Raw genomic sequence first — 18,263 nt, 5'->3', positions numbered from 1 at the left:
CAGAAGCCCATTGTATTCATTTCTGAGACAGTACCATCCTTCTCTTCCCTCGTGCTCTTCCCCCCCTTTCGTGGTACCTAAAAGTTGGCACATCCGAGCCTCGACTCTTTTTGCTTATCTTCAACTCCCGTGTGCTTATTATTGTATCCTCTCAACACTAGGACACACAAGCTGTCCAGTCCTCCTCCTTGCAGTCCCTGCCTCTGGCGCCGTGGTTCCTCTCTCACACAACGCGAGTCCGCCTAGTCTCGTCTGCTGCCTTCTCTGGTTCTTCTCTAGCAGCAACCCAACCAGGCCCGGGGATACTCATCGACGATCGTTCGAACTGCGTGTGCCTGCACATTTGCTGACCCAGCTTTGCCACCTCACTGGGTCCTGCTACGCCGGGCCTCTTTCATCGCCTCATTTGCATAGCCCACGCCGGGGCTTAATCAGGCAGTCGCTGAGCTGGCTCAACTCCAGAGCCAGTCGCCGCTCTGCCTCCTGCAGGCAGGGCCACCAACGTCGTTCAACGTGGTCGCACACGGCAGTTTCGACCTGATCCGCGGTCCTGGCGCACCTGCTGACCGGCCCCGTATGGGCGGCAGAGGCTTGCCAGCCAGCCCCGTGGATATCACCTCCTTGCTTCGGTTTTCCTCAAACGCTTCAAACGAGTCCCCCGTGCCGTCCCCTAGAAGACAGCTTCGACCTGCCTCTGTACCGTCAACACCCACGACTACTCCTCATGATCTCCTACCTCCGCGTGTTGGGCCTTCGGCTGTAGCTCCAGCGCTCATCCCGAGCAACAGGCGCAGTATGACGCCTCACGTCCCGGATCAGCCAGTCAAGAAGCAAAGCAAGTGGTCTCCTGAGGAGGACGCCATCATCATTGAGCTGCGGGGCAGAGGAATGAAATGGGAAGATGTTTCAAAGCGACTTCCAGGACGCAGTGCCATTAGTTGCCGGCTTCACTATCAGAACTACCTCGAGAGACGGAGTGAGTGGGATGAGGAGCGCAAGAACAAGCTTGCCAGGCTGTATGAGAGGTATGTGTGATAGCGTCATGGCAGCAAGAAGCTCTTTATTTACATGGGCCTGTCGATCTTCTTCTTCTTCCTCCTCCATCTCCATCTTCATCTTTGTCATGACAAAGTTGACTAACATTCCCAACTCCTAGGTTCAAATCTGACATGTGGGCCAAGGTAGCTGAAGAGTTGGCTGTCCCCTGGCGAGCAGCCGAAGCTATGCACTGGCAGCTTGGGGAGGCAGACATGGCTCGTCGGGCTGGTGTAGTTCCTTTCTCTCTCGCTGCTGTCAATACTAGTGAGTCGTCGAGCAACAGGGCTTTGGCAAGCCGAGCCCAGGCTCCGATTCAGCCGCAGGATAACAGCGCTCTCCGTGAAATGAGGCCACCGTCTCCTCCCACGAGCTACAGCCGCAGCCAGCTTATGCCCCCCATGACCTCGGCGCGAACTCCTCGGCGAGGACCTATCAACTCACAACCACCTCCCCCACAGCAAACGCGACCAATGCTACCTCCGCAACACATGCATCAGACACCCCATCCTTCACCCCACACAGTAGTACCAGGACCACCGGCTCCGCAGCAGCCGCCGCCACCACCGGCGCCTGCTGCCGCTCTGGCACACCCTCTTGGTGACTACCGCCGTAGCCCGGGTCCTGGGCTGGCTCCGATCCAGCCTCACCCGTCGTCCCACAACACCGGTCCTCTGCCAGGTGTTGCACAGTTGACCACGGGCATGAGCCCATACGGTCCGCCAAGCGGGCCACCGACGCCTACCTCTCTGCCTGCGATTGCTACTCCCTCGATGCCTCGTTACGTACCCCTCGAGCAAGCAGGGACGAAACGACGAGCGAGCCCCGACATGACACGACCCGATGCTGCTCATAGGCGAAGACTCGCATAAGATTGTCTTGTCACCATATTATCTATCCCACGATTTACATGCATCATGAAAAGAAAAGACATACATACCCAAAAAGGGGAAGAAAAAAAGAACGCTTACGATAAGCGAAGTCGATGGATATTGACGATACATTCATTCATTACTTGGGTTAAAGGAACATGCACTCACATACTTACACACTTATACACTCACACCTGAATGGATTCAATGAGGTAATGCAAATTAGCTTGCATTGGATCAAACATTCACTCTGACATCAATAGACGGGGCATACGGAATGTGTTTCAAAGCAGGAAACGCTTACTGATACGGACGGATGGTATCAACAGCACAATACGCTCGGTCACGGACGCTAAGACAGCTGCTATTTGTTTTGTTTTGTTTTATTGATTTGTTTGATTTGGTTTTGTCTCGATTTTGATTTTTGTTTGATCTTGGATTTATTTGACCGATCTCGAATCTGTTTTATGTTGGCTTTGTTTTTTTACCTCGTTTCTTCTCGTTTTTGGCTCTCTTTTCGGGATATGGCTAGAGGCGCTTCTTGGATTAAAGAAAAGGCTTTGAACTTTTTAGGGGTCTGGTACATGATGGGCATTCTAATATGGCTTAGAGGTACATGAGACGAACCGATCAGGAGGTGATGACGGGACATCTTGGGCATCCATGTTGGGGCATCCGCTGGGTAGACGCCAAAGAACCGGCAACATGGGCGGATGGGCGTTTTATTTGGAATGAAGGAATGGCATTGGCATACACTGGGCACACAGCCACTCTTGTTTTGTCTATTTAGGTAGCTAGCACACCGCATGTCTGCAGCGTTTACTTTGTATCAATCAAGGAATATTGTTCTCGAGGTCTCGTGGTTTAGGCTGCTGCCCAGGTATCATTTGCAAGTAAGGTACTATCTAGAAGAAGTGTATTTTCAGCCTTGGTTGCTACATGTCACCCACCAATTGTCCCTCTCATAGCCGCTCTCTAAAACTTGCCCCCCTGCCGCTATCACATCCTCCTCCAGCTCCCCCTTGCGATACAGGTGATAGTACCGCTCGAAAGTCTCATCCGGCTTGCCCTTTGAGCGCATCACCCACGGCACCAGGGTATCCTGCTCCGATCCTTCGTCCCAACCCCTGCGACTCGAGCTCTGCTCCAAGGCCCAGGCGTACACGAGCACTCTTCCGCCCTTGTGGACACAATCCAACAGCGCCCGAATGAGCTCCTGGCGTCTCTCCCTCGTAGACAGATGGTGAATCACGGCAACGCAGATGACGAAGTCGACGGACCGCTGGCGATAGGGCAGGCTCAGGGCGTCTGCGACGACGACCTCGCCGTTGCGCTCTGTGCGGGCGAGATGCACGAGGGCGTCGCTGCGGTCGGAGCCGAAGATGTGCAGGGTCGGGTTGACGGGGAGATATTTCCCGTTGCCGCAGCCGACGTCGAGGCCAACGGAGCCGGCGGGGAGGGAGGTGAGGAAGGAGGAGATGAGGGGCCAGGGCTTGTGGCGGGTTGAGGAGAAGTGAGGCGCGATGGCGTTGTAGACGGAGTGGACGTGGGTGGCCTCGTAGGCCTCTGGTGAGGAGGATTGCATTTTTGTTGGGGAGGGAGGAGTGAGGGTGGGGATGAGTTGTGATGTGGTGGTTTTTGGTGTTTTGAGGAAGTGTGGTTGAGGTTGAGATTGTCTTTGAGATGAGAACGGAAATGAGAAGTGATGGTATTTGGCTTGGATGTATGTATGAATTGATGTCAATATGCGAGACGGAAAGAATGAATGAGATTATCCAATCTGTGTTGCCGGCCGTATGTATTATCTGATCTGTATAAAATGGCCCCTCCGTTTGACGTTCAAGATATCAAAAAGTAAGTCTGTCGTCAAAGTTTCAAACACGGAAAGTGGGGAACTATCCGTGCAATGGTTCACAAAAAGAACAGAAGAAAAAAAGAATTCATCCGTGGGTGGGCGTGCCCGTAACAAAAAATTTGGGTTGGCGGAACAATATTTTTTCGCTACGGGGTATCCGCGTGGGGGAAAGCAGCAAAGCTAATCTGTCGTTTTTTTTGGTTGTTGTGCGAGATGTAGGACCCTTGCTGGTTTTCTTTTTTAAAAAAAAGATAGTACTTGTGATGTATTCTTTTTTTGTTCTTTTTACACCCTGACAATTCTGCAGTGGTTGTTGGGACACCCTTGCGGTGCATGTACAAGTACAAAGTCGGGGAGGACGGAGGACATGGGCGGATGTGGTCATTTGCCCCGGAAAGGGTCATGGATAGTTGGGACTCCATTAGACTCCATCGTGGACGACATATTCTTATCGTGTACTCCGTATTTAGCTATGATGTTCAGATATTTGATGGACAAGAGGTGAGACGGGCTGGAAGATGAAATATGGGGTGGAAATCTGGTCTTTACGCAAAGCAGTTATTCGTGCATGGGATATACGGTAGCTCATAGTCCAAGGCCGGGTTCTATCTGACTTGTATACGAAGCACTTGACTACAAAAGACTACGCCCGATGCCGTGTGGGATTGAGCAATCCATCGTGTCAGGGGATGGGTGCCGGATCTAAAACTTCCTAGATGGGGTGGCCTGTCACTTGTCACATACGTCAAGGACGCATATTCTCGAAGCTGCTAGTCACGGCATCCAGCTTTCTGGCGTTTTCCAATTTACCATTTGATGTTATGTTTTACTCTTATTTACGTATGTCTCCACACTCTCCCTTTTCCCTTCACTGATTGCCCGTGTTGAGAGGGCTCTTGGGGTCATACACATCGGTGGTAATCAGCTCCGGATACGTGATGCCACCCTGCCTCAGCGCCTCCTCCATCGTCTCCATGATGACGATGCTCTCCTTCCAGGGCAACGTGGCGCTCTCCAACTTGCCGTCACGCAAGCACCGAGCGCACTCGTCCGCCTCCCAGAACATGCCGTGGCCCCAGCTGTTGCGCGCAGGGTCCGCGGGCTGGGGGACGTCGAACGTCTGGGCCTCGCCGTTCTTCTTGACCACCCTGTACTTGGTCGGCCGGTAGGCCGGGGCGAAGACTTGGATTTCTCCCTTGGATCCTTGGATGCGGACGGCCGGGACGACGTTCTCGGGGTCGGTGTCTGCTCGCATGGTCGTTGAGGCGATGCCGATGCTGCTGTGGCCGGGGAAGCTGCAGATGATGGCCGTGTTCTCGTCTGCGCCGGTGGTGTACTTGTTGCTGGAAGCAATCACGGTTGGGGCCTCCTTGTCTTGCTCTGGCTGTAAGTGATACAGAGTCTGGAACACCCAGGTTAGGGGATAAACTCCAAGATCGAGAGTTGCGCCGCCTGCGAGGTCAGGGTTGACCATCCGATGGGAGTCTGCGAAGCTCAATCCGCTACCCTCCTCTGCGTTTGAGTTGATTGACAAGTCACCTAGTTGCACGTTAGTATGTTTCCTTCTTCCTTGTGTTTCTGTGTTCTTGGCCTTAGGGTTTCGGGCTTACCAATTGTTCGGAAGACGGTGCCAATCTCGCCAGAGGTAATGAGTTCTCGAACCTTGATGCTCAACGGGAAATATCGTGTCCACACAGCCTCCATCAAGAACAGCTTCTTCGCCTTGGCCGTCTCAACTAGCTTCCTGGCCTGTGCAGCGGTCACGGTGAATGCCTTCTCACACAAGACGTGCTTGCCGGCCTCCAACGCCAGCATGGTGTTCTGGAAGTGGTGGCTGTGGGGAGTTGCTACGTAAATGATGTCGACGTTGGGGTCGACAACGAGTTCCGGGTACGATCCGTATGTCTTGGCGTCAAAAGCACCGTTGATCTTCTGGAGGAATTCCGCCGCTCTCTTGCTGCTGCTGGAGGAGGCTACGGCAACAATCTCGTGGCGCACATCGTCGGCGCCGCGAACTGCAGGACTGCACAGGAGATCCTTGCAAAAGGCTGATGAACCGTGTTAGTTTCAAGCGATTCGATCGACTCTATACAGACAGGTTCAAACAGTTAGATACTTACTCTCTGCGATGCCACCGGTGGCCATGATGCCCCATTTTAGAGTGTAAGGGTTTCCGGACGCCATTGTGGATGAGAGTGTGTGGTTGTGGTTGTGGTTGAGGTTGAGTTTGTCGAATGAAAGGTTTACGACGGCTTTCCTAAACTAACCCAGACATGAGGTAATGGACGCTTCTTTATATCCTCGGCCACTAGCACTCAGCCCTCTTTTACGAGACCCAAGATCCTTTTCGAGTTCGCCGTAAATCAACAGCCAAGGCTAAGCCCTCCACACTAGATGGAGTGGTTGATCCTCGCGCTCGCCAATCAACAGCCTCATAAGTCCGGTGGTCGTGCGGACAAAGTTGCCCCGCGGCAGCAATTTCTCTCTCTCGCATCCGTATTATGACGGATATAGCCAAATAGCTCACCCACAATCCTCCTCACCTCATGGCAACGTTCCTAGCGGGCGGGGAGACAAAATCGGCGCTTGGTGGGGTTGGCAGCTTGCGATCCAATTAGGCTCAAATGGACGGCGTCATTTTTCATGGAGCCAATTACCCCGAATATTGAAGAGCATAGTAGGTGGCTACATGGAGAAGATAAGACTATATATGACTGTATGTTGCTGTGGTCGGACAAGAATTGATCAAAAAAATCTTGGTTTACCAATTGCCGTGTAGCGGTTAAGTGTGAAATGTAAGTTGCAAGAAATATAATCTCCCCTGTACGGATTGTAGATTACACAGTAGATACATGTAGATACGCTGATAATGACAACCCTGACGTGACCTCGTCCTATCTTTGCCCCGCGTCTTGAGCTCCGCTGCTGTGTGCGTGAGAATAGAAATGTGCTTACAACAACCAGCTCCAAGTTTCACTTTACAATGCAAGCGTCCAGCTTCCATCATCTCCTACGCCATGATGAACATCGAATAAATAAGTAAATCACTGGTCTGATTGTCGTTCATTCCACATCAGCTTACTTTACTTCTCCATCATGGCTCGTCCAGCTATTGGGGCGCAAGCATCACGGCTTGCGCGAGATCTTCCTCTTGGACTATCGACAACCTCCCCTCGAATTCCGAAACTCATCTATGGCACTGCCTGGAAGAAGGAACAAACCGCGGATCTTGTCTACCTAGCTCTAAAAACCGGCTTCCGAGCCATCGATACCGCGGCCCAGCCCAAGCACTATGACGAGCGTGGTGTTAGTGTGGCTGTCAAACGGGCTGTGGGGGAAGGCCTCATTAAGCGGGAGGATTTATTCGTATGCACGACCCGATCCTAGTGGTCTCATCAAGGATCCTCCTTTTAGAGCACTCTGGTTGACACATATGACAGATCCAGACCAAATTTACATCCCCAGCTGGGCAGAATAACGTCGCTCCATATGATCTGAACGCTCCGCTGGCGGACAAAGTTCATCAGTCTGTGCAGTCCTCTCTAGCCAATTTTAGTATTGAAGGCCAAGAGCCATATCTGGATAGCCTAGTGCTCCATTCGCCCATGGACACTATGCAAGAGACGATAACTGTGTGGAAGACTCTCGAAACCTATACGCCGCACAAGATTCGGAACCTTGGGATATCCAACACTACACTCCCAATCTTACAAGCTTTGTTCAATGACATGACCGTTAAGCCCGCTGTCGTGCAGAATCGTTTCCACAACAGAACTGGCTATGAAACCGAGCTTAGGGCTTTTTGCCGTGAACAGAAAATCGTATTCCAATCTTTCTGGACCATCAGCGCCAACAGACATCTGCTTCAATGCAGCCCTGTGCGAGAGGTAGCGCAGAAGGCCGGGGTAGGAGCAGTTGCGGCGTTTTATTCAATGGTATTAGGACTGGAGGGAACTACCATCTTGGATGGCACAACAAGCCAGACTCACATGGAAGAAGACTTGGAAGGCATAGAGACTGTAGGAGTATGGGCAGAGGGAGACGGGGCTTCTGACTGGGCTTCCGCGCTTAGTAGCTTCGGACAGCTAATTGGGGAATCATAGGCGTCTTAAAAGTCTTGAAAGCAATGGAGCAACTGTGGTCATGGCTGTAATTTTAGACCTTTAGTGGCTCTAATCTATGTCTAAATATCTTTCGCAAAAGTATTCGCCACAATAAATGGAAAGCAAGCCGTCGCCTCGAGATAGACCTATTGCTTCACGTCAGCTCATATTCACGAGGGCCCTGGATAGGGGGGAGTACTAACCTTAACGTTATCTGCCCCTATTTTTATCTTTCCCCAAGATACTGCTTCGTCTGGACGCGCGCCGGCATCGCTACCGTCGAATTCTTGGGCTGTGTTAATGTAGACGGCTGATTCTGCACCGTTCCTCATGAGGCATGCGTTTGCAATGTGGTGCTTGACGACTCCGCCTCCTAGGATAATCATGCCTGCTCGTTTGGCTCGAACGGCAATTGTGTTGATGCGTCGAATATCTTCTACCAGATCAACCCGTAGCTGCTGTGGCGAACTCTTGAACGTGTGGAAGTAGAGCATGTCTCCAATACTGCCATCCGTCAAAGCAGGACAGAAAACGGGAATGTCGTTTTTGTAAGCCCAGTAGTACACTGAGCGCTCGTCGTTAATCTCCTTGCCCAGGCGGTGGATAACCTTTGAAGGCGTCCAGTGAATCTCGTTTTCGGTTCCTTTGCTGGCTTCCTGCTCTTCCAGCATCTTGTCAAAGATGGGCACCACCCAGTCCTCAAAAGCGCAATAGTTGGCGTTAGGGACGACGAGGTTTCCGATGCGGTTGAGGCCCTTTTTCCGCAGGTCGGCGCCGTTAGCACTGAAGGAGCTCATGTATGTTTCGCCGAGACACTTGATGAAATCTTCCTCTACTCCTCCGGCTGTTGTGACAATGCATGAGACATGCTTGTGCTCCACCAGCCACCGAAAGACACCCCTTAGACCGGATGAGATAAGGTTGGAAGTGTATCCCAAAAAAATTGTCGTCTTATCTCCAGTTTCGGGGTCTCTCCAAGCTCTCTTTTGGTCGTTAGCCGATTCCCCATGAGAAACTCTCTCTCATACTAACCATGTCATTGATAATCCTAATGGCTTCACTCATTGAAGTTGCCTGGAATCCCATATTTCTCATTCCAAGGAATAAATCTTCTGCTGTGATAGGCCCCTTTAGCTTATTGAAGTCGAGTTCTTCTACTTTCTGTGCGTCTTTTGGCATTTCCTCTGATTTGACGAGCACCGCATTGGTGACCTCCAACGGAGGCGCACCTGAGCTGCCGTTTTCTGCCATGTTAGGGAAAGGGAATGCTCAGTATAAAATATGAGCTTGTTGTGCTGTGTATAAACGAGAAAAGAAAGAGCCTCTTGTTACAGAGGATGAATACGATGAAGAACAAATACAGCTTCCTTATTTACAGGTTTGCTTAATTCAATATGAGTGAGTAACTGAGTAGGTACTTGATGTCTTCTCACAATTTGCACAGCTCGCGGGTAACTTGATCCGCTAGCAAAAGATTGGAATTTTTTCTGCTTTTTTTCTTTTGAGTTTCCATTAATCTCATAACGGGGCTAGTCCCGCCCGTGGCACTAACCGCCTCAGGTATCATATTAGTAATTTTCCACGTCGACAGCGCCAAGCCCCCGCTGACTGCCGGGGGGACAGGTAACAGTAAGGCTCAGAATAGACTAGCGCCTAGCGTCTCGCGGCAAAGAAGACTGCCTGTACTGTTCAAGCGCCACGCGATCTGGATGTATTTTGAAGTCTCTCTGTGGACCTCGAGATCTTCAGCTCCTTCATCATTCCAGCCTCTGACGGCCATTTGCATCGATACCTTGGGATAGTTCGCAGCACGTTAGTCCGACATCGTCGCTACAATTTTCTTTTGGTTTTTTGAGGTCTGCTGCCTGTTGATATCGACTTTCCCAGCCACCCCCTGCGCTGCAACGGGGCAGAGACGCCTGTTAGCCGAGGAAGTGAGCGATTGAGATTCTCGTGATCAACACCACGGAAGCCGACTTCGTTACGCATCTCCAGTGCCGGTTTCGCGACACCGCCGGCCTCTGGATGGGACCTGCGGGATTTATGCAGGATCTCATCCGGCACTGGCCCGCCATTCATCATGTACGTACCGCGCTCGAATCGCAGCAGAAGCCGTTGTTGAACCTTGGTCGGCGCCATCGACTGCACCATGAGACAAGTCGCGATTGTCTCCTACATTTGTCACTGGTCATCTTACTCACACTACTTCCTGTTACAGGGCGTTCAGGCACCGATACGACGGGGACCGGCGGTCCAGATCTCCTCCTCGAGGAGATCGCTCCCCGGACCGCTTTGATCGGGCATCACACTATAGCGATAGCGATAGGCGCCGTTCGTCTGCAGAAGCCAGAACAAATCCGGCGCCATTCTCCCAAGGTAGGGACGTATTCGCGGATCCGTTGCGCCGAGAACCTCCTCGTGGCCCCAAGGCGCTGATAGATCCTCCCGCCGGGCCGAGAGGAGGAGGGTTTGCCGGCGACTTTAGAGGCGGACGGGGGCGAGGGAGAGGAGGGAGAGGGTGGCCTGGCAGAGACGACAGCCGCGATAGGGGAAGGGACAGAGACATCGACTTTCGAGACCGAGACCGATATCGAGATGAGAGAAGCCGGGAGCGAGAACGGGACTGGCGAGAGCAGAGAGACTTCAGGCTGCGCAGATCACCAATTGGAAGAGCACGATCGCCGACGCGAGATTTTCGTGATCGGGATATCCCTCCGGGGCTAGACGCAGACAGGTCCCGTCGTGGTTCTCGTGATGGTGGCCCTCCATCAGCCGGCTCTTCATCGTCCGAGCCTGTTTTCAACGCACCACCATTTTCTCGAGGTGGAGGCTTCCGTGGACGAGGCCGTGGACGAGGCGACTGGCCTATTGAGAGAGGACGAGGACGAGTCCCGTATGACGACCGTAACGACCGCTACCAGCGCAGTCGCTCTCAGGAAGGCCGTTGGGCACGTGAGCGCGACGAGCGCGAGCGTCCTGACAGATACCCAGAAGCTCGCGACCCACGCGATGAGAGGGATCGAGGGGAAAATCGTGAGCTCTTCCGTGCCAAAGTGGAAGCGCGAGCGGCTCAGGAATCCGCCGCGCAAGTCAAAGACGTTTCACCCCCTCCTGTAGCACCATCCGCCCCGGCATTTGGATCTGTGCCCAACCGGGCTCCGAGTACTGGCGATGCGCAGGCTACCCCGGCCGCTGTCACGACTAAGCCACCACCGACTGCTCCCCGCGCCTTTGGAGAGCGTCCGGTGTCTGCAGGGCAGGCTTCTGGAGCTCCCGAGACTCCTCAGCCACCCACTGGACCCTCAAAAGTCTTACCGCACGACAGCCCTCCTATCCCTCTGGGCCCCAGACTGCAGCAACCCAAGCCCCCTCGCCCATCGAGCAAACAATGGATCAATCCGAGTCTGAAGAAACAGCCACCCGAGTCGCCCAAGGTAATGAGATCGCAAAGCTTCGTCCAACAACGACCAATCCCACCTCAACCTCCGCTGCAACGGGGCATCTCACAAGTTGATACCTCTGACCCAAGGCGACCGCGTAGTAGTGATGAAAAGTCAGATCCTTACTTGGGGGTAGAGAATAGAATGCGAGCTCATCATAGTGAGGAACCGGGCGAGATAACTATACGAAGTGAACTCGAAAAGCCACTGCCAAATGACGTGGCCGATTACGAACCGCCAGAATCGATGGATCACGATGCAAAACCTCCTGCATCTCCGGCGCACTCTGTTGGACAGCCTTCTACTTCCTTGAAGCTTGACTCACTTCCAAAGCCGCAGGAAAATGGAGCGACCGAAGAAACGAAAAGCCCTGCTGAGGCAGCGCCTGTGAAACGAAAGCACAAGCCGCTCAAGGTCCGCGCCGTTCGATTTTCTCTACCTCCGAAGAAAACTCAACCGCAAGAGCCTCCCGAATCCGACGACGAAGATATGGGCGATTATTTCGATATGGAAATCAACAAGACCGAAGCTGAATTGAGCAAACTGCAAAAGCCGGACTTGCCAGTGGAAATACTTAGGCGTTACATGGCTCTATCGCATGGGTCAATGGTACAAATACTGAACGAAGGAGAAGGATTGTCAGAGATGTTGGGCGAAATTCCAACCAGTCCCGAGCCCGTGGTCGAAAAGATGGAAATTGAACCTGCCGAGATACAAAACGAAGAGCCCCCTATTTCTCACGACGAGCCTCTTGTGTCAAAAGAAACTGAGGAAACCACTCAAGTGAAAGAGCCTGGCCCTGGTAACGATCAACTTATTCCAGCCCCAGTTGAAGAAGAGAAGGAGGAAAAGGTTGAACAAGTTATTCCGCAAGAGCCAGAGGATCGCCAGCCCAAGGCGGAAGAAATGGACATCGATGACGAACCGAGGCTTCCACCCCCTGAGCCTAATAACGAACCGGAGCCGATGATCGAAACTACGATAGACGGCTCTACCAAAGAAGATAAAGAAGCCGAAGTTGTTCCGACCGCCGAAGAGACCTTGGCACCTATTGACGAAGCCACCACCTTGTTGAAACCTGTCGAAATAGAGACCAAGCCTCCAAGCACTCCATCCCAAGTAGCAGACGAAGATGACGAGACAGAAACCGAAGATGAGGCGTACATGGAGGTCCAAGCTGCTGCTGCTGTTGCCACTGTCCGACGATATATGTCAACACCGCCTGTGGACAGTCTTCCCGACGAATATAGTGATCACCCGCTCTGGTACCAAGATAGGGAATTCTTGGCAACGTTGGAATCGGACCCTGTTGTTGATAATTTCGTTGCCATGTATCTTGAGAAGGTGCACCTCGATAGATCGACCGAACAACGGCGCGCACAGGAGGAGTATGCTGAAAACTACATGCAATATCTTGAGTATACCATGTCGGATGACCCTGTGGCAACAAAGAGCAGAGATAAGTTTTCGGTCTCGGCTCCCTCAGATACTGCAGGTACTCCAACGCCTGAGCAGAAACCGGAGGGCAGGGGAACAGGTAGAAGATTTGCTACAGAGCGTGACCTTGAACGTGTACTTCAAGCCTCCATGCGAGAAGATGAGGAGAGAAAAGAACGAGAGTTGCGAATCCAACAGGAAAAGTATCGCAGCGACAAGGAAGCTGTAATTCCGGACATGTACTGGGACGATTTGGAAAAGCAACAAGTTCAATACCTTGATCAGTCGGGATTCACCCCCCCAGAAAAGCTTGTTGCTGCATGGCATGTGTTTCAACCCGTCAACAACTTCACAGAAGAGGAAGCCCATCTTTTCGAGAAGCGCTATCTGGAGTGTCCCAAGCAATGGGGTAAGATTGCTGAGGCTCTTCCAAATCGTGACTTCCGCGCCTGCATTCAGTATTATTATCTGATGAAGGGAGAGCTGAATCTCAAAGAAAAGTTAAAGAAGCAGCCAAAGAGGCGGAAGAAGGGTGGCCGGGGCAAACAGAGATCCAGCGCCTTGGTCTCGGAGCTCGGCAACGGCGAGCCGGAAGGAGAAGAGACACCTCAGGAAAACGGCGAGAATGGAGAAAGGCGAAGGCCACGACGAGCTGCTGCTCCTACGTGGAACTTCGAACAACCTCAGACGGACGGCGAGAGCACCCCTGCTGCAACTCCTGGGCGTCGCGGGGCATCTGCTGCTTCTAGAGGTGACCAGCCCGAAAAGGTGGATGGAAGGAAGGGAAGACGAAAGGCCAAGGATAAGGACAAAGACAAGGAAAAGGAAAAGGACAAAGAGGCCAAGGCGTCCAAGCCAAACCAAACACTCGCCGCCGCGCCGGGACCCGCAGCCGGGAAAGGAAGAGGCCGAGCCGATTCCCGCCCAGTGGCTGCGGAATACCTGCCGGGCCCTCCTCCTTCCGACCCTCATCGTTTGCCGGTGCAGTACGAACAACCCTTGCAAGCAGGTATCCAGCCACCGTTTGCCGTGCCGCAGCCACAGCTCATTGAGAGGCCAAAGCCTGTAGCCGTCCCTGGATCCATCACAGAAGTCATGGCAGCACCTTCACTTCGACCAGAACCACCGCCACCTCCTCCGTCATCCATCACCACCTTTAACTTGACGCAGGCCATCCCTGAACGGAAGCAGCTATCTCAGGCATCGAGCTATTGGAGCGTGTCTGAAGCCAATGACTTCCCACACCTTCTAAGAGCATTCGGTACTGATTGGTCAGCAATTGCGAAATACATGGGTTCAAAGACAACAGTCATGGTATGTATCCTTCCTCGTGAGCTGAGAATATTCTACTAATGTGGAATCAAACCATTAGGTGAAGAATTACTACGTTCGACAGAAGGATTCTGGAAAACCAGAATGGGAGGCAATTGCTCAAGAGGCGGATGCGAAGCGAGCTAGAGGAGAGAAAAGGCCTGATCCTCCTGTGCCCACCACTGGTGGGCGTGGTAGGAGATTTGAAGGCACCGCATCTGGTACTTCGAGGCCTATTGCGGTGGCTCCAGGAGTTGCCGACCCTCATGGCGATCTTCCACAGCCCAAGGTTGAACCCGCGCCTCCTCAGCCATTGAGGCAAACGCAGCATATACCTAGTTACGGAGTGCCGATTGCCCAGGCTCCGGCCCAGGCTCCTCTAGCACAACCTAACCAGGCACCTCTTGCGGTACCGGTTCATTCAGTGCCCCAAGCCACGCAGCAATCCATATCCCCCAATGCCCGCACCTTGCACCAAGCGTTGCCGCCTTTCGGCTTCCCAGAACGCGAGCGCGAACCTGCTCAACCCCAGCGAGTCCCGCTACCGCAGAAGCCTTCTGCTAGCCAAGTTCCAGAACTCCGAGACTCTCGCCCCTTGTCTGTGGCACAGCCTCTGCAGCCAGCACATTCCGATGTGCTTGCGGAACGTGAACGTGCTGCTCAGCTAGACCGGATGAATATGGAGAAGCGGTACAGAGAGCAACAGCAAAGAGAACAGCAACACAGAGAGCAACAGCACAGGGAGCAGCAGCATAGGGAGCAACAACAGCAGCAACAGCAACAGCAGCTCATGCGTGAAAGGGAAATGGAAATGGAGCGTGAACGTGAGCGCGAGAGGGAGAGGGAGAGAGAACTCCGACAAGCAGAGCAGCAATCGATGAGAATGAAGCAGGAATCTGAAGCACCACTCCATCGTTATGAACCGTATGGCGGCCATCGACAGCAGCTTAGCCACGGCGGAGGCCCTCGCGAGCCATTTTCACTAACGAGACCATCATCCCAAGAACCTCGTTCTGTTGCTCCTCAACCGTATCCCACGTCGGTTCCGCCACAGCAGCCAATGCGGTCGCTGCTTTCTGACCCCGTAGCGGTACAGTCACCTCCACTGGCGCCTCCGTCCTCAAGGCCAACCCAGCCTCCTCCCCAAAGGATCTCATCAGGGCCTCCACACGAACCTTACGGTGCAGCTGCCCCGCCTCCTCAGCACCCTTCTTCAATGCCCTCTCTTACACCTGCTCGACCGCCTGAGCCTCGAAAGTCAAATATCATGTCGCTTTTGAACGATGATCCTCCGCCCCCTAAGCGGGTCGCTGAGGTTACGCAAAGTCACACACCTGGACCATCTTCAACGCCGCCATCCCAGGGTATCGGTCGGCCTCCACCACCTGCGGCCGCATCTACACAGGCTCCTCCGATTCGCCGGGAAACAGACTCTCACTACTCTCCCTATGGACGAACGCCATCCAGTGGACCATCGGCCATGCCTTCTCTAAAACCTCCTTATTCTTCCTCGCCAGCTTCCTCGCAACATATCAGTGGACACCGAAGCATGCCATCTGATTCCGCGGTAGAGGTTGATTATTATGGACGGCATGCATATCCACAAAGCCATCCAGCAAGCGGAACAAACTCTCCCCAGACGTCGCAGCGTTACCCTCCACCTCCGCAGTCCAGTCAATCTCAGTATCAGTCTCAGACAGGATATCCCACAGCCTACGGAGGAGGGCCTCAGCCGGCGCATATTACCTCGCCGCCGACGCAGCAGTACGCAACTCACTCATCGTCAAGGAGCCGTGAAATTCCACCAAGTAGCCGTGACAACGTATGGCCGTCGTCTGGCCATCAAGCTCAGCCTTCTGATATTCGATCACAAGGCAACAGCTGGCCGTCTCAACCTCCCAAGGCAACACAGGCGCCTCCTCCGCACTCCCAACCGGCTTGGGGATCCCAGCACCCTTCGACAAAACCAGGGACTCCCGCTCCGGCATGGCCAGCAGCCGCTCCACCGTCCCAACAGCACATGTCTCTGAGAGATGACCGGCCTCCTTCAATATACGGACAGGGCACCTCGGGCTTGTCGCAGCAACACTCGCTACAGTCTCGCTATCCGCAGACGACGCGAGCGCCGGAGCCCATGTCTTCTAGTGCTCAGCCATACCCGCGTTACACGTCAACTCCCGGGCCGGCGCCACCACGAGATCCTCGGGACCCTCGCGACCCTCGAGATCCAAGAGATCCAAGAGATGTTCCGCCTAGCCGAAGCTATACTCCAAGTGTTTACGATAGCCGCGGGCCGCCACCTCCTCAGCCTCAAGTACATGTTTATCCAGCACCAGACCCAAGAGAGATGCAGCCACGTGACTCGAGAGACCCGAGAGATCAAAGAGATCCGCGAGATCGAGACCCAAGAGACTTGCGAGACCCCAGAGATCCAAGAGACCCGAGAGACCCGCGTGACATAATGAACCGGGGCAGTCTTCGACCTCACGAGTACGACAGGCACCCTGATAGGTTCGGACGCTGAAGAGCGCCTGTTGACGACCATTGGATGAGCAAGGGAAAATAACATGAGGAGTCCTCATTATAATCCATGTGTTTTGCCTTGCCATTGCTCGTTGCTTTTCCAAGTTTTTGTATACGCGTCTTTACTGTCATCAATCTACACGAGTTGGGTGTAAATCTATAGAGGGCACTTTAGGGTACTGGGGTGATTATATAGGAAGTCTCCGGGTGGGTTTATGCAATGTTGATGGAGGCCAATTGTGAATCGGAGGGAGGGGATCTGGTGTGTTTACTCTTTGTTTAAAAACGTGTTGTTTATGGAATTGCGACTGTTATAGGATGTTTTTGAGTTTGGACAGGACTGCAGTGTGAGATTGCTGGTTGTGGAGGATCGCTTTGTGGCGATATTGTATGATATTTATCTCGAACAATGAAGTATATCTTCAGTATATGAATTTTGATTTCACATCTTCTTGTGTGAAACTTGATGTTAGAAATAGAATAGCCTCCTCCAATTGTGTTAACATCGAATTGGAGAATGATACGGGCGGGGCACTATTGGCAAAAGAGACAAACACGCCAACCCCACCATGAGCTACAGCAAAGTTGGAGAAGCTGCAGGATAACGTTCCAGCCACTCAACGCGTCGCGCAACCTCAAAAGCTTCCCTCCTACACTCCAACAAAATCACCCATACTCAATAATCAATCCACTTCACCCCGAACAAAAAACAAAGCAACACGACAGTATAAAGCATCTAAACAGCAGCAGCAGCAGCCGGTCCTCGCAATGGACTCTCGCACCAGCGGCGCCGGCACAGCAAGCAGCAGAGCGTATTTCGAACAGCAACGAGAAGCCCTCGTCGGCGACATTGCCGAAGTACGTTCCTTTCCTTTATAGCAAAGACACCTCGCCACGCGCTTTTATACTGACGTCGCGGGTGGTGGGGATTAGAGCTTCGAACAAGTCCTCGGCAACATCAACAAATTGAATCGATCCCTCGAGGCCATCATCGCTGTTCGTCCCCCTCAAAACAAATTACCCGAGATTTAAATGAATATGGGCTAATAATTGGAGTTAGGTCGGCAATGAATTCTCCTCTGTAGAAGCCCTCTGGTCACAATTCGAAAACGTAATGGGCAAAGACGAAGAATCCAATAAACAGACCGACCAACAAGACGCCGCAAAGCACAACGACGACGACGAGACAATGCAAGAGTAAAGATAAAGATAAAGATACCCAAAAGAGAGAGAGAAGCGGACAACAAACGAGAGATTATATTGCTACAGCACGCATGGGCAAAAGATACCCCCCTCCACCAAAGTACCCCAGCCCATCTACGCTTTGTATAATCTACACTATCACTATCACTACAACACGATCGCTGGATCGGAAATGAAATAGGGGGGTTGAAAGTAGGGAAGAGAAGAGACAGCCGGTATAGGGGTGTGAATATGATGATTTTTTAATCTCCCAATCCCAAACCTGATTGAACTCAACAGTATCATGCTACATAAGAGAAGACGCAAAAGCGGATAGAAAAAAAGAAACACGAAACAAAAGAGAATAGTAAAAAAAAAAAAAAGTACTAAAAGACCACACAAAGTTTCGCAAAAAACGTCACCACCGCCGTTTCCTAGTTGCGTTTAAAAAAGTTCGTGGCTCCCACAATCCGCCCTTCCCTTCCATGCGTCAAAAGGCTAGCAT

At 52.6% G+C, this 18,263-nt stretch overlaps 7 protein-coding genes across 7 annotated transcripts; 4 read left to right on the top strand and 3 right to left on the bottom strand.

Moving 5' to 3' along the window:
* Window positions 1–795: 795 nt before the first annotated feature.
* M431DRAFT_80180 (hypothetical protein) lies at window positions 796–1,907 on the top strand (the record flags this gene model as incomplete). Its single annotated transcript, XM_024922914.1, has 2 exons — window positions 796–1,025; window positions 1,157–1,907. 2 exons carry the CDS (start codon window positions 796–798, stop codon window positions 1,905–1,907), a joined length of 981 nt encoding a protein of 326 aa, XP_024776611.1.
* Window positions 1,908–2,829: 922 nt separating this feature from the next.
* On the bottom strand, window positions 2,830–3,492 carry M431DRAFT_80822 (hypothetical protein; the record flags this gene model as incomplete). Its single annotated transcript, XM_024922983.1, has 1 exon — window positions 2,830–3,492. The coding sequence occupies one exon, from the start codon at window positions 3,490–3,492 to the stop codon at window positions 2,830–2,832; it is 663 nt and encodes a 220-aa protein (XP_024776610.1).
* Window positions 3,493–4,630: 1,138 nt separating this feature from the next.
* Window positions 4,631–5,946, bottom strand: M431DRAFT_493399 (hypothetical protein; the record flags this gene model as incomplete). The annotated part of the gene is made up of 3 exons (XM_024917110.1): window positions 4,631–5,301; window positions 5,373–5,810; window positions 5,883–5,946. The coding sequence occupies 3 exons, from the start codon at window positions 5,944–5,946 to the stop codon at window positions 4,631–4,633; spliced, it is 1,173 nt and encodes a 390-aa protein (XP_024776609.1).
* Window positions 5,947–6,858: 912 nt separating this feature from the next.
* Window positions 6,859–7,865, top strand: M431DRAFT_480556 (hypothetical protein; the record flags this gene model as incomplete). The annotated part of the gene is made up of 2 exons (XM_024915882.1): window positions 6,859–7,128; window positions 7,203–7,865. 2 exons carry the CDS (start codon window positions 6,859–6,861, stop codon window positions 7,863–7,865), a joined length of 933 nt encoding a protein of 310 aa, XP_024776608.1.
* An 80-nt stretch (window positions 7,866–7,945) lies between these two features.
* M431DRAFT_82143 (hypothetical protein) lies at window positions 7,946–9,116 on the bottom strand (the record flags this gene model as incomplete). The annotated part of the gene is made up of 3 exons (XM_024923124.1): window positions 7,946–8,011; window positions 8,069–8,848; window positions 8,898–9,116. The coding sequence occupies 3 exons, from the start codon at window positions 9,114–9,116 to the stop codon at window positions 7,946–7,948; spliced, it is 1,065 nt and encodes a 354-aa protein (XP_024776607.1).
* Window positions 9,117–9,612: 496 nt separating this feature from the next.
* Window positions 9,613–17,062, top strand: M431DRAFT_506663 (hypothetical protein). The gene is made up of 3 exons (XM_024918839.1): window positions 9,613–9,947; window positions 10,084–14,056; window positions 14,115–17,062. Coding segments are annotated over exons 1-3 (6,438 nt in total). The 5' UTR covers window positions 9,613–9,945; the 3' UTR covers window positions 16,578–17,062.
* A 282-nt stretch (window positions 17,063–17,344) lies between these two features.
* M431DRAFT_80184 (hypothetical protein) lies at window positions 17,345–17,777 on the top strand (the record flags this gene model as incomplete). The annotated part of the gene is made up of 3 exons (XM_024922915.1): window positions 17,345–17,434; window positions 17,510–17,572; window positions 17,637–17,777. The coding sequence occupies 3 exons, from the start codon at window positions 17,345–17,347 to the stop codon at window positions 17,775–17,777; spliced, it is 294 nt and encodes a 97-aa protein (XP_024776605.1).
* Between the last annotated feature and the right edge of the window lie 486 nt (window positions 17,778–18,263).

The sequence above is a fragment of the Trichoderma harzianum genome (genome assembly GCF_003025095.1).
Source record: "Trichoderma harzianum CBS 226.95 unplaced genomic scaffold M431scaffold_4, whole genome shotgun sequence".
NCBI lineage: Eukaryota > Fungi > Ascomycota > Sordariomycetes > Hypocreales > Hypocreaceae > Trichoderma > Trichoderma harzianum.
Note: the sequence above shows the minus strand (reverse complement) of the source record. Positions and strands in the feature narration are given on the sequence as shown.